This window comes from Equus przewalskii, unplaced genomic scaffold (genome assembly GCF_037783145.1).
Source record: "Equus przewalskii isolate Varuska unplaced genomic scaffold, EquPr2 ChrUn-10, whole genome shotgun sequence".
Lineage (NCBI taxonomy): Eukaryota > Metazoa > Chordata > Mammalia > Perissodactyla > Equidae > Equus > Equus przewalskii.
In genome coordinates this window covers 4,016,770-4,032,154 of record NW_027228747.1, presented here as the reverse complement: position 1 = coordinate 4,032,154, position 15,385 = coordinate 4,016,770, and the positions used below count along the sequence as shown (strand labels likewise).

The window sequence follows — 15,385 nt, the reverse complement described above, 5'->3', positions numbered from 1 at the left end:
AAAGCTGAGGGAGTTTCCTTACCACTAGACCTGTCTTGCAAGAAATGTTAAAGGGGCTGGCCTGGTGGCTTACTGGTTAAATTCAGTGTGTCCTGCTTTGGTAGACCAGTTTCAGTTCCTGGGTGCAGACCCACAGCACTCATCAGCAGCCATGCTGTGGTGGCAACTCATACACAAAACAGAGGAAGAGTGGCAACAGATGTTAGCTCAGGGCAAATCTTCCTCAAGTAAGAATGAATGAATGAATAAATAAATAAATAAATAAAATGCTAAAGGGAGCCCTACAGGTTGAAATGAAAGGATACTAGACAGTAACCCAAAGCAGTATGAAGAAATAAAGATGTCAGTAAAGGTAACTACATGGGCAATTATAAAAGCTGTTTTTATAGTAAGAATGGTTTGCAACTCCACTTTTTGTTTTCTGTAGGATTTAAGAGACTAATACATTAAAAAAATTATTATTCTATAAGCTAGAGTTAGTGTAACTTTGGTTTGTTACTCTACATTTTGTCTTGTACATAATTTAAGAGACTAATGCATTATAAAAAGCAATTATTAGTTTATGTTTTTGGACACACAACATATAAAGATGTAATTTTATAACATCAATAACTGAAAGGGGTGAGACGGAGCTGTAGAAAAGCAGAGTTTTTGTACGCTATTGAAGTTAAGTTGATATAAATTCAAATTAGAGTGTTATAACTTTAGGATGTTAAATGTAATCCCCATGGTAACAACAAAGAAAACAGTTATAGAATATACACAAAAGGAAATGAGATTAAAATGCTTGGCTACAAAAAATTAACTAAATACAAAGGAAGACAATAATTCAGGAAATAAGGGACAAAAAAGCCTTAAGACATATAGAAAATAGCAAGTGACAGAAGCAAGTCCTTCCTTATCAGTAAATATTTTAAACGTAAATGGATTAAACTCTCCAATCAAAAGAAAAAGACTGACAGAATAGATTAAAAAATATGAACAAACTATATGCTGTCTACAAGAGATTCACTTTAAATCCAAAGACACAAATAGGTTGAAAGTGAAAGGATGGAAAAAAATATTCCATGCAAATAGTAACCAAAAAAGAGCAGAGGTGGTTACATTAATATCAAACAAAAAAGATTTTAAATCAAATAAGGTTATAAGAGACAAAGAAAGACACTGTATATTTTTTTCCTGCTTTTTCTCCCCAAATCCCTTCAGTACATAGTTGTAAATTTTAGTTGTGAGTCCTAGTTGTGGCATGTGGGACGCCGCCTCGGCATGGCCTGATGAGTGGTGCCATGTCCGCGCCCAGGATCTGAATCAGCGAAACCCTGGGCCATAGAAGTGGCATGCGCAAACTTAACCACTTGGCCACGGGCCGGCCCCAAGACATTATATATTAATAAGAGGTTCAATACAGCAAGAAGATGTAACAACTCAGCTTTAAAAAGGAAAGAAATTCTGACATAAGCTGCAACATGGATGAAGCTTGAGAACATTAGCTAAGTGAAATAAGTCAATCACAAAAAGACAAGTATTGTATGACTCCACTTATATGAGGTACCTACAGTAGTCAAAATCACAGTGACAGAAAGGAGAATGGTGGTTGCCAGGGGTTGGAGGGAGGGGGGAATGGAGAGTTATTGTTTAATGGGTATCGAGTTTTAGTTTTACAAGACAAAAAGAGTTCTGGAGATGGATAGTGGTGACAGTTGCACAACAATATGAAAGTACTTAATATCACTGAACTGTACACTTAAAAATGGTTAAGATGATAAATTTTATGTTATGTTTATTTTACCACAATAAAAAAAGTGGAAGAAAAAAAGCCAAGACTAAAGTGGCATATTGACTGGAGCAGTGAGAGAGAAGGGTAGATAGATAAGGTGGGGCAAGACAGCTATTGTCCTGCTCTCTCGGAGGTTGTAGACAAGCTCTAAAAGTTATTAATAACTTACATTTATTCAATGGAATCCTATGAAGCCATTAAAAATAATAGGGTCTGTTTATATTTATTGACATGAAAGATGTCACATTAATGTCTAGATTATAAAATCTACATTATATTAAATGGAAAAAGAAGGCTGTAAAATAACTTGTCTGATATAATCCTTTTTTTTATAATTATGTGTCTATGTATATTTATGCACAGAAAAAAGTCTACAAGAATATATAAAAATTTTAATAGTAGTTATCTTTTACTGGTGAGATTATGGGTGATTTTTATTTTCTTCTTTAAACCTTTTTTAAAAAATTGAGTCATAATTTATACAGAGTGAAATGCACAGACGTTAAGTTCAATTAGTTTTGACAAATGCTTATATGTATCTCACACCCCATCAAGACATAGAACATTTCTATCACCCCATTAAGTTCTCTCATGTAGATCTTTTTCTGAATTCCTTAGTATAAACATATTTTACTTTTAAAATAATAAAGCCATTTTTATATCTTAGACAAATTTTTAAAAAGAAGTCAATAATAGCCCAAAATGGTGAGCACAATCTACCAGTGAACACATGGAAACCTCAAAACCTTTGATTCAATATTTTTTTGTATTTGCCATTCCCACCTTTAACCTTTCAGATAACTGTGACAGGTGAGGGCAAACAGAGTATGTGAAGAGTAACCTCCAAGGAATTTCTTCCTCTTCCATGTTCTTATAGCACTCTCTGTGCCTTTCTCTCAGCACTTACATATTGTGTCTAGCAGTATGGTTATTGTATACACATCTTTTCTCCCATATCACATTCCTATGCTCCTTCAGGGAAGATAAGCACATCTTAGTTACTTCTGCGTTTTCCTTATTTTTCCTAGGGCCTCGCGTAGAGCAGGTGCTCAATAAATGTTGGCTGACTTGAATTTAAGAAAAAAACCACCCATAATCTCACCACTGAAAGATAACTTACAATTATATAAGATACAATTTTATACCATTTTAATGGCACTTCCTGAGGTTGAACTGCACTCTAGGTGAACATAAGTAAAGTATTAAGCAATTATCTCCAGAACCTTTCTATTTCCTCTAAAACCTTTCTAAATCATTGGTATGGGCTGAACTTCGTCCTCTCAAAATCTGTAAGTTGAAGCCCTAACCCCCAGTACCTCTGGATGTGACCATATTTGGAAACAGGGCCTTTACAGAGGTGATTAAGTTCAAATGGGGCTGTTAAGGTGGGACCTACTCCAATCTGCCTAGTGTCCTTATAAGAAGAGGAAATGTGGACACACAGAGACACCACGGATTCATGTATACGGAGGAAAACTCTTGTAAGGACACAGTGAGAAGATGGCCATCTACAAGCCAAGGAGAGCGCTCTCAGAAGGAACCAAATCTTAGACCTGGAGCCTCCAGAACTGTGAGAAAAGAAACTTCTGTTGTTTAAGCCTCCCAGTCTGTGGTATTTGTAATGGCGGCCCTAGCAAACTTAGTAAAGTCACACTCCCACAGAAAAATCTGGAAGAAACTTGGCTATTCATTTGGTCTTAAGCTTTAAGATTCAAGGAAAAAAAAACCCACTATCTACTCCTATTTATCTGTTTTTAGTATAAGAGTCTTTACCTCCTTCCAGAGGAGGCTACGTGGCATGGGTTCTAATCTCTGGCCATCAGAATTAACTGAGGAGAAATGTCTAATGCCTATTTATTTATATACCAGACTGTCTGAAGATATTATAATACATTAAATATTATTTACTCCCTTTTTAAGCATTTTTCATTTTGCAAGTTAGGTTATTTAAATTTCTTACTTACTTGGACTTATTGTTTCTATGAACAGGATATCTTGTTTGAGGGAAGAAAGAGAAGATAAAAAAATATGTAAAACTTTCATATTTCCTTCTTAAAATCTGAGGCAATGGGATGAAAAGTAACACTAACAAAATCACATCATTCAAAATTGCTTACAGGGGTACTTTCCTTTATTCTGACATTATTGATGTCAACTTAATATTTTTTACGGGATCCCAAAATATTTGAGAGTGAGCTTTGCTAGGGCATTAAACATTAGAAAAAGAAAGTTATAGGTAAGACTTGAAAAAATAACTCATACTAAATATTACTGCGAACATAATAATCTTTTATCTTATAGGAGACATAAGTTAAACTCCTATGAGGCTATCCTAGGAGATACAACTTGTGGGGTCACACTAGTAATTAGCAATCCTGAACAATTCTCTTTGCTCAGTAAGAAACACAGAAAAATATGTGATCCCTGTTTTGCAAGCATATCCTTTTTTAGCCTCAGAGACAGTTTGAACATAAATTCCACAACTTATTGGCCAATTAACCACTTAACTTTGACTCCCACAAAGAGAGGACAATATGTGCCTTGCAGGATCAAGCAAGAGAAAAGTGCAAAATGTTTTTAAAACTCAAGTTATACAAACACAAAATACAAAGGAGGAGACAAACAGATGAGATGGCTCACATCAAGTTTATACGCTCAGTGGTTACAGCCATGAGTTCAAATTTAAGTGGGTAGTTTTTGCCTTCATATCAATACCAGACATTTTAGGAGACAACAGTGCGCATTTAGAGGTTGGGGGGCGAGGCACAGGGAGAGGAAGGCTCTCAATGGAATAGCTTAAACTATATTTTCTTCTTATTATTCTTTTTTAAATAGGTACTTCTTTCTGGAGGCAATTTTCTTTTTTTAAGGATTGGCACCTGAACTAACATCTGTTGTCAACTTTCTTTTTTTTCTCCTTCTTCTTTTCCCCAAAGCACCCCCCCCTGCCCCCCGAGTAGTGGTTGTATATTGTAGTTGTGAGTGCCTCTGGTTGTGCTATGGGGGATGCTGCCTCAGCATGGCTTGATGAGCAGTGCCATGTCTGCACCCAGGATCCCAACCGGGGGCGAAACCCTGGGCCGCAGAAGCAGAGCGCGAGAACTTAACCACTCGGCCACAGGGATGGCCCCTCTTTCTGTTTAAAATAAGACTTGGTCTCCCAGTTTATTTCCTTTTGTACCAATAGTAAATAATTCTTTGGGGGTTATATGACTGGATATAATAAAAAACAAAACAAAACAAAGGTTCTTTCTTTTTTTTTTTAACAGCCTATGTTAATAAAAAGACAAAACCTGACAAACGAGTCCTGGTGATACACTTGACCTCTTCACAATACCAGTAACTACTGACAAGAGATTTATTGTTCATTTTGTGCAATCAGGAAACTAGGAGACCAGGTAGTGACCTAAATTAGACTTTTTTGTGTGTGTGAGGAAGATTAGCCCTGAGCTAACATCTGCTGCCAATCCTTCTCTTTTTGCTGAGGAAGACTGGCCCTGAGCTAACATCCATGCCCATCTTCCTCTGCTTTCTATGTGGGACACTTACCACAGCATGGCTTGCCTAGTGGTGCCATGTCCACACCCTGGATCCGAACCGCTGAGCCCCGGGCCACCGAAGCAGAACATGCGCACTTAACTTCTGCGCCACTGGGCTGGCCCCTAAATTAGACTTTTAATCTTTTGATTTTAATAAAATAAAAGAGGTGAAGCAATAAAACACATAACAGTTCTGTTCGGTACTTAAGTTTCAAAACATCTGAGTTCATTTAAAGGAGATGGGATGCTTTCAAATATCTGTGGTTATTTCAGTTGAAAATCACTGAGATGATCACCAACATCCTGATGTTCTTTTCCCTGGAACCTGTCTCTCTTCACAGACTAGCTCTTGCTCATCTTCAGAATTCAGGTTAAGAGTTACGACCTCCCAGAAGTCTTTCCCAATATCTTTTCTCCTTCCCTTTCCCACTACCACTTTAAACCTCCCGTCTGAGTTAGGGGTCTTTCTTCTTTGTTCCCTCAGTACATAGTTACACATATATCACACTGTACTGCAACGCCCACTCGCTTTCCTGATCCCCCTCCCAACCTCTCCAGCCACTGCCATGCCACTAGACTATAAATGATCCCAAAAGCAGGGACTATAGTCTTTGTTCTCTTTCAATATCCAGCACCAGACATATATGAGACATTCAACAAATTTCTGGTGATCAAACAAATGAATGAAAATATATTTCCATAATTCCAACAAACAATGCTTCTTACCAATTTTTACTCCAGTGACATGAGAAATATGATGGAAAGTTTTTTTTTTCCCCTAAGATTGGCACCTGAGCTAACAACTGTTGCCAATCTTCTTTGTTTTTTTTTTCTTCCTGCTTTTTCTCCCCAAATTCCCCCAATACATAGTTGTATATTTTAGTTGTGGGTCCTTCTCATTGTGACATGTGGGACGCCGCCTCAATGTGGCCTAATGAGCAGTGCCATGTCCGCACCCATCATCCGAACCCTGGGCTGCCGAAGTGGAGTGTGCAGACTTAACCACTTGGCCCCGGGGCTGGCCCCCTGATGGAAAGTTTTTATGTCACAGTGCATAGTAAGCATTCAATAAATGGCATTACTAGGAGAAAGCTTGGCAACGAAGGGAAGGGGGTTAAAAAACACTATTCACAAACTGAAACGGTTATTGCCAAAAGTCAAAAGCATTAATAGGCTCACATCTCTTACAGGTAACTGAATCTAATAATAAAGATTCTCATAAAGGAGAAGTTTTAAATATACTAGCAATTTAATTAAAGTATTAACTGTCCATGAGTCAATAATATCTACCTACAATAGTCCCCCCTTATCCTTGGGGGATACATTCCAAGACTCGCCGTGGATGCCTGAAAACACAGATAGTACTGAACCCTACATATACTATGTTTTTTCCTATGTTATATACCTATGTTAAAGTTTAATTTATAAATTAGGCACAATAAGAGATTAACAACAATAATAAAATAGAATAATTATAACAAGATATTGTAGTGAAAGTTACTGTAGATCTTAGCAACCTCAACATATAAATTTTTTTCTTTCCTTAGTAAGTCGAGAAGTTTCACATTTTCACTTAAAGGAAGCACTTTATGGCTTCTCTTTGGCATATCTGAATTGCCAGCATCACTACTCTTGTGCTTTGGGGCCATTATTAAGTAAAATAATGGTTACTTGAACACAAGCGCTGTGATACCATGACAGTAGAGCTGATAACCCAGACGGCTACTAAGTGACTAAAGGGCAGGTAGCGTATATACGGCGTGGACACGCCGGACAAAGGCGTGATCCACCTGCTGGGCGGGATGGAGTGGTAAGCCATAAGATCTCATCACGCTACTCAGGACGGTGTACACTCAGTTTAAAACTTGTATATTGTTTATTTCCAGGATTTTCCATTTAACATTTTCGCACTTCAGTTGACTGTGGGTAAGTGAAACCAGGGAAAGCTAAACTGCGATAAGGGGTGCTAGTATATATCAAAACTCTTACCAAAGGCAATAATGACAGATAAACAGGATCTTGATTTCAACAGAAATAAATCTATTTTATTTCGGTCAGGCTGATACTAAAGTTTAATTTTCTCAGTTGAGGTCAGTGTTATTGAACTGAGATAACATCTAATTTTAAGTGTATCTCAAAGGTTAGACTCTTCAACGTATATTAAAATTTCCTCATTATTTTCACAAGACAATGAAGCTTAATGTGTTTGTTGTTCTTTTTTTTTTGAGGAAGATTAGCCCTGAGCTAACACCTGCTGCCAATCCTCCCCTTTTTGCCGAGGAAGTCTGGCCCTGAGCTAACATCCATGCCCATCTTCCTCTACTTTATATGTCGGACACCTACGACAGCATGGCCTGCCAAGTGGTGCCATGTCCGCACCCAGGATCCGAACTGGCAAACCCCAGGCCACCGAAGTGGAACATGGGAACTTAACCACTGCGCCACTGGGCTGGCCCCCTGAAGCCTAACGTTTTAAAACCATCCCCCAGGCAGCTACTTCTCAGAAGAATCTTTAGAAAGGGATTACAGTAATATTTCACGAGCAATTTGACCATATGACCTTCTGTCATTCCTTTCTAGGCCTACAATTCTTGAAATATTAGTCTCCTTATATTATTTTCTAATTTCTATGTTTTTCGAAACGGATACAATTTTTTAAAACTTATAGTATTGGGGGACTGGCCCCGTGGCCGAGTGGTTAAGTTCGGGCGCTCCGCTGCAGGCGGCCCAGTGTTTTGTTGGCTCGAATCCTGGGCGCGGACATGGCACTGCTCATCAAACCACGCTGAGGGAGCGTCCCACACGCCACAACTAGAAGGACCCACAACGAAGAATATACAACTATGTACCGGGGGGCTTTGGGGAGAAAAAGGAAAAAAATAAAATCTTAAAAAAAAATTATAGTATTGAGTTCTAAACAGAGAATCTTATGGAAATCTTCAGCAAAAGTGAACTTTGGGACTTTGGGATGCAAAGTTTAACATTTAGGATTTTCTTTTGACATGTTACAAACCCTAAACCATATAGAAACAAGAAATTATATACATATATTACATTATAAACATATACTCACATAGAACATAGAATGAAAATATCATTAAGTCCTTAATTTGGACACACAAAAAAATGGACTTTGCTGTTTTCATTAAGCTGATCCTCTTTTACTTAAGAGCCTACAAGTCTCTGGCTGGCACTTAAAATCCTCCATGCTAAGGTCTGAATCTAATTTGCCAACGTTGAATCTTGCTGTTCTCCAAGAACACCACCTACTTCAATCATACTGGTTACTCAATTATCTGCCAAACTCACGATGTCTTTGCTCCCTCAGGTTCCCTCATCCAGAATGTGTTCCCCTCTCTCCATCTACGTTAATCCTACCCATTCTTAAAAGCTCAGCTTCTTTCACTGCCTTCTCTTCTTCCCCAGACTATTCCAACCCATGATGATCTCTCCTTCTTCCAACTCCTCTGGCTTTTACTGTTCTAACATGGAAAAACTTGCTGTTTTTTTAATTGTTGTTTACTTCTTTAAAAATCATTTGAATTATGAAATATAATGCATACACAGAAGCGTGCACAAAAGTTTCAAGCTCAACGAATTATCCCTAAGTGAATATCCATGAAATTTCCCCCAGTACAGAAACAGAAAACTGTTAGTACCCAGAAAGCCCCCTCATGCTCTTTTCTGATCACTAACACCCCCCTCCTCCCTATCCCAACAAAAAGGTAATCACTGTCCTAACAGTTATGGTAATCCCTTTCTTCCTTTCTTTATAGTTTTACCACCTAAATATGCAACCCCAAACATTACTGTTTAGTTTTTTGAATTTTACATACATGGAATCATACAGTATGTATTCTTTTGTGTCTGGCTTCCTTTACTGAACATTATATGAGAATCATACATGTTTTCTAACAATGTTCATTTTCATTCTGCAGAGAAAATATATTTATACTCATTTAAACAAATGGATGGTTCACTTTTTTTTTTTTGAGGAAGATTAGCCCTGAGCTAACTGCTGCCAATCCTCCTCTTTTTGCTGAGGAAGTAGGCCCTGAGCTAACATCCACTCCCATCTTCCTCCACTTTCTATGCGGGATGCCTACCACAGTGCCAAGTGGTGCCATGTCTGCACCCGGGATCCAAACTGGCGAACCCTGGACCACTGAAGCGGAACGTGTGCACTTAACTACTGCACCACTGGGCTGGCCCCGATGGTTCACTTTTATCCATTCTGCTGTTGACAGACCTTTGGGTACTTAACTTTTAAAAAGTATGTATATCTTGTCTCCCCAGCCAGAAGGCCAGTTCTTGAGGACAGGGACCATATATTATACTATTTTATATTTACCTTAGTATTTGCATAATGCTAAGCACATAATGAGTGTCCCCAGTCATGCCAAATATTGATATTTATTTCTTTAAAATATTGATTAAATCAATCTACAAGTAGTTTTGGAGATGAGAAAAAATAAGTAGTGCTGGAAAGCAGTGTAATATTTTGAGGGAGAATTATGTAACTTGCACTTTGGAACAACTGCTACTACTTTAATAAATCAGAAGGTTGGACCTCTCCTGTTTATTTACATCTAAGGATTTGTCATTTCTTGTTCTTCTTGAGTCAACTAAAAGCTAAAGACCTAATTTATCAACTACTTTCAAAAATAAAATTAAAACAATTCGAAAGGTGGTTAATTATTGTCTCCCCAACTTGTACAGTCTCTCACCAATATGTTGAGTACCCGCTATGATCACAGGTCTAAATGAGCTCCTTTATTTTTTATTCTATTTCCTTAAGTTTATATTAACTATCTACTATTATAAATTTAGAAACACATGAAGACATATCCACAGGCAGTTTCTCTACAGAACAGAAGCAAAAATTCTATTATCTAGGGTTAGCAGGAAATTAATCATTCCTATTCAAAACCAAAACAAACCAAATAGCTTTTTCGCTCAAATATGCTCTTCTACAGTCAGTGACTGTCTCCTCGGTACTGTGTAAACATCTCAAAACAGTATTTATGCCACCCAACCTTCAGACCTACTCTGACATCCCTTGAAAAGGCAGTTTTGCTTTTTCGTTTGTTTGACTGTTATAAAACCAGAGCCTCATCAACTTTCTCCGCAAACAGGAAAATACATTTCCAGGCAAAGTTTTCTGATATACCTGTGTCTTGGCCATTCACATATGGGCACGTCTCTAATATTAATTTTAACAATACAGAGGCTATAACAAGTCTTATAAAGAAAATAAACATAAAGTCTAAGAAACTAGGGTATTCTCAAGTTGAGGGATCAATGGAGATTAGAAGAGATGTTACTAGATGTATGTAGCCAATTCATTTCTAGCTAAGGACAATTATCAAAGCCAAATTTAGTATTTTTTAAATATAAAGTAACATTTTAATTTGATGTTTTCAAAACTGAGGCCAATAACAAATATGCCTTTATTTTATTTTATTTTATTTTATATTTAATGAAGAGTTTCTTGGAAAGGAAGCAGACTGTTTAAAGTACTACTTTTATAGGGGGCTGGCCCCATGGCCGGGTGGTTCTGCGTGCCCTGCTTCAGCGGCCCAGGGTTCATGGGTTTGGATGCCGGGTGCAGTCCTACATACTACTCATCAAGCCATACTGTGGAGGCATCCCACATACAAAGTAGAGGAAGATTGGCACAGATGTTAGCTCAGGACTAATCTTCCTCAAGCAAAAAAAGAGGAGGATCGGTAATGGATGCTAGCTCAGGGCAAATCTTTCTCACACACACACAAAACACTACCTTTGATACCAACCCCGATATCAGTTTCCCCACATTAAACCCAGCATATATGGGGTTAAAACCAGAACACTCATTCTCTGCTTACTCTCTGGCTTCCTGGCTCCAGAATCCACTCTCCTCCAGGGACAAGCACCTGGACCATCTCCTCCCACAAAGAGATACGGGCTGGTGGGAAAGTTGCTGCCCAGCAAGGTCACGGGCTCCCTCCTTTCTGCAAGTGTCTCAAGGCCAAAGACAGGCTGGTGGGAAAGCTCCGACCAGCAAGGCCATATGCTCCCCCTCCCCTACCTAAAACCCTAAATTAAAACCCTTCCTTTTAGCTTTTTGGGGAGTTTGGGATTTCAGCGTTAGCTGCCATCTCTCCTCACTCAGTGTTGTGCAAAAATAAAATTCCTACTTTCTTCCACCACACCCAGTGTCAGAGATTGGCTTGCTGCGCAACGGGTGAATGAACTCACTTCAGGTTCCGTAACACTCTTATATATCTTCATAACCTCTTCATGAGGGAAGAAAGTGATGGGAACACACAATAAAAAGTCAATTTACAAATGAAGGATAATGTATATTACTAGTAGAAAAGCCAAGAATACTTGGTTATATCACAAGAGTCGCTATCTCAAGACTAGTTCTATTATAAAATAAATGTTCTATTAGTAAGGGAAAACTTAGAAAGGAAAAGCTGAAATTAATTTTAAAACACTTCTAAAATTAAAATAATCCTTGTCAATCATTGTTATTTAACTTCTAAAGATGCACAGAATAAAATTAAAAAGTTATTTCTACAATAAGAAACTTACCTGCTGTTTATTTTTGTAAGCCGGCTAATCATACATGTTTCTTGTGTTTTCATTTAAAAGACTTTTTCTCCCCAAAGCTCAAGAAAACTTCAATGTGTGGGCCTATTTTCTTAGTTTAATACGAGGTTATTTCATCACCAATCTCATTTGGGAAACTACAAGTACAAAAACTTGACAATGTGTTATATCCTCTCTTGTATCCTCTAAAATTTTGGAATAATTTTGTTATTAAACTACACTTCAAGTAATTATTCTTCTGGATTTTACCCACCAAGTATCAGCCACCCTCCCAAACTTCCCTATCTCCCAGATGGCTAGAGCACAGTTCTAAGGCCAACTTAGCATTAATGAAAATGTTCTATCAGATTACTTCCTAAAAACACTCTAATACTTAAGAGTCTTTGAGACAGCCTAGCAACCCAACTGCATTACCTCTTTATCTTTTAGTCCCAGGAGCAACACTTCTTCCATAAGGGTCAGGCGGATATCTTTAGAGTCTCCAGAGTCTTCATCATCTGGACTCCTGTCTTGATTAGTGTCTTCCTCATTTTCCACCTTCCTTTCAGAGTTCTTGCCTACTTCAGTGCGACGGGCTCGGTGAGTTAAAGTAGTCATTCTCACCTGCTTCTGGAAGGGGTGATGAAAAAATATCTATATGTGTATAGGTGTGTTTATATACCTCATGTAAATAAACACATATAGATATTCATACATGCATACTAAAAATGTATACAAATAAGAAATATTTACAAACTTAGAAAGAAAGAAAGAAAGAAAGAAAGAAAGAAAGAAAGAAAGAAAGGAGTAATGACCAGAAAAATTAGGTGGGTAACACAATATCTTTTCCAAAGTACAGTAACTTGAACTCCACAGAAGGCATTGACAAGAAATTAAATCAGTAATTTTAAAGACCAGCAGAAATGACCACCCTTTAAACTTGCTGATTTCTTGTGCATAATCTATAATCCAGGAGTGAATGTCCATCATTGTGACTTCTCTTTCACAAAATGGATCCTCCCCAAGTTAAATAATATGGGACAGCAAAAAATTGTGAGCATCCAGGCCCATAACGCATATAATAATTTATATTTAATTTCTATAAACATTCAATGGTACATTAGAAAACATACACAAAAAATAGAAAGTAAAAAAAATAAGAAAAGCAATAGAAATACATGTTCTGACATTTTCTCCCCATACTCTAACGGCTCATTTCACGCACTCACTGAGATCACCAGTCTATGGAATACCACTCCGAAGCCCATGTGCAGCAGTTCCATACAGCCAGAAAACTTCCACCCCTACCCCTCACTAGCCATCTTGCAAATACACAAATAGCTGCCAACAAAAAGGAGTGGCAAGAGAATGTTAAAAGATTAGCAAATTCTTTCTCAATTACAAAAAATTAAAGCACATGCCCTTTTATACCATGAACTACAGTTGTTTTAAAAATCTACAGTTAAGAGAAATTACACTAAATCATCTGTGATAAGGTTTAAAGTTAGCATAGTTTATTTTAGATAAATGTAAATGCCAGTTTTTAAGATGATAGACAATATTTTTTATCAGCAATTATTTAAAAGAATATCTTTTTCAGGGGAGGCCACATGGCCTTTCAGCATGCTCCACTTTGGCAGCCCAGATTCAGTTCCTGGGCCTGGACCTACACCACTCAGCAGTGGCCATGCTGTGGTGGTGACCTACATACAAAATAGATGAAGACTGGCACAGATGTTAGCTCAGGGTGAATCTTCCTCAAGCAAAAAGGGGAAGATTGGCAACAGATTTTAGCTCAGGGCGACTCTTCCTCAACAAAAAAATAAAAATTAAAAAAAATAAAAAATAAAAAAATATTTTTTTCAAGATGGAAAGAATGAATTCAAGAGCTTTTGTGACGGGATCCCATTCTACCTTCTAGCAATATTTCCCATTACTCCCAATTATGTACTGTTAAATAATTTCTCAAACATGTCCCATGCCTTCCATGTCTGCTCCTCTGTACGTGCTGCAGTTCTCTCTCTTTTCCCTACCTCTCTAAGTTGTACTCATTCTTCAAAGGCATTTGAGGACCCACTTTAAAGCCTTAAGTGAAACCCCTTCTCCATTACCGATACGTCCCATAGCCAGAATTGGTCTCTCCCTCAGCTGCACTTTCACAGAACTTTATTTATACTTACTTCCTTTAAAGTATTTATTATAGTCTTTCTTTTGGTATGGCTGTCTCTCAGCTGTAAACTTCTTGAGGGCAGGGATATTGTCTTCTTGGGTTTTTATATTCTCCATAGCAACTAGCACAATGTCTTTAATGTTGTAACTGCTCGATAAATGTATACTGATTAAAATGAATACTCAGAAACGCATATGAACATTTAAAATAGAAATACAAATGAAGTGACTTACAAAAAGATTCTTTGTACAAAGCTGTATTTCAAATATAATTCTTGGTGAGAGGTGGGAAGAAGAGTGAAGGAGGAAGAGAACTATGAAATAAAAGCTTAAGGGCACCAACCCTACCTGGCGCTGTGAATAGGGCTTATTTCCTAACGCAATCCAAGAAACTTTACGTTTTCGGGGATAAAAAATAAAGGGGAATTTTCTTTGAGGAATTAACTCGCCTTGGACATTTACTAGTTAAAAATCCTATTTGAAAAAAAACAAATGGCCAAAAAATTAAATAAATCAAATCCTCCCTTTCTCCACAGAATAAAAAATTTGGAGGGTTTTTTTTTTTTGGTAGCTAGGAAATGTACTTCCCCCGTTGCTTACCTGACGTTACTTCTGGGTTATGGCCGGACGCAGGGTGCAGCTTGCGCTCTATTTTAGGGGACACCTGTCCTCCCCCACCCCCACCCCCGTCCTAGTAGGTGAAAAACTTCTCAGCCACGCAGAGAACACAAACTTCCTGATCGTTCGATGCAGAAAAGAAATAACACATCAGCTTCCTCAGGATCCCTAGGCAACCTACCTTGGTGTATCTTCATTGGACCAATCAGAAACGGCCAATGTTGAGCCTAGCCAATCGCAGCTTACAAGGGGAGGCTCTCCCCCGGCTATTGTATTGCGATCCAGACAAACACCACCAAAAGGAGGCAGGTTTGGGTTAAATCTGACAGCTGGTCAATCCAATGAAGGAACCTTGGTAAGAACAGAGGAAAAAGGGCTGCGCTCTCCACCCCCAGTAAGCCAGCCAATCACAGCGTTCCGTTAGCCAGCACCCGCTGTCGATCTCCGAAGGTTTCTGTTGGTCAATCTCAGTGTAGCAGGTGTGTTACCGTAGCAGTGTATACTGGGACAATTAGGTGAGATGGTTGGGATCCAATAAAACTAAGAATAAATAAACATTTTAAAATTGGTTGTTTTTAACAATTAGCTTATCTCTAACTTTCCGGTTCCAGAAAAACCTGATCTGGGGTCAGTTTGTGGAGATTTATTTGGTTTACTTTAAACAGGACAGGTACATTTCTACCATCGCATACATACCAACGTTCTC

The 15,385-nt window shown here is 38.0% G+C and overlaps 1 protein-coding gene across 3 annotated transcripts in view; it reads right to left on the bottom strand.

Moving 5' to 3' along the window:
- The window catches only part of GOLPH3L (golgi phosphoprotein 3 like), a 44,939-nt gene extending 29,838 nt beyond the window's left edge, over positions 1-15,101 (bottom strand). The window contains exons 1-2 of one of the 3 annotated variants that reach the window (XM_008514928.2): positions 14,662-15,101; positions 12,328-12,522 (exon numbers count right to left, since the gene is read on the bottom strand). In XM_008514928.2, the coding sequence (XP_008513150.1) occupies positions 12,328-12,510 (183 nt within the window). In that variant the 5' untranslated portion in view covers positions 12,511-12,522; positions 14,662-15,101. The remainder of the gene's footprint in view (positions 1-12,327; positions 12,523-14,661) is intronic. The other 2 variants (XM_008514929.2, XM_070607119.1) reach the window with 2 other exon arrangements.
- Between the last annotated feature and the right edge of the window lie 284 nt (positions 15,102-15,385).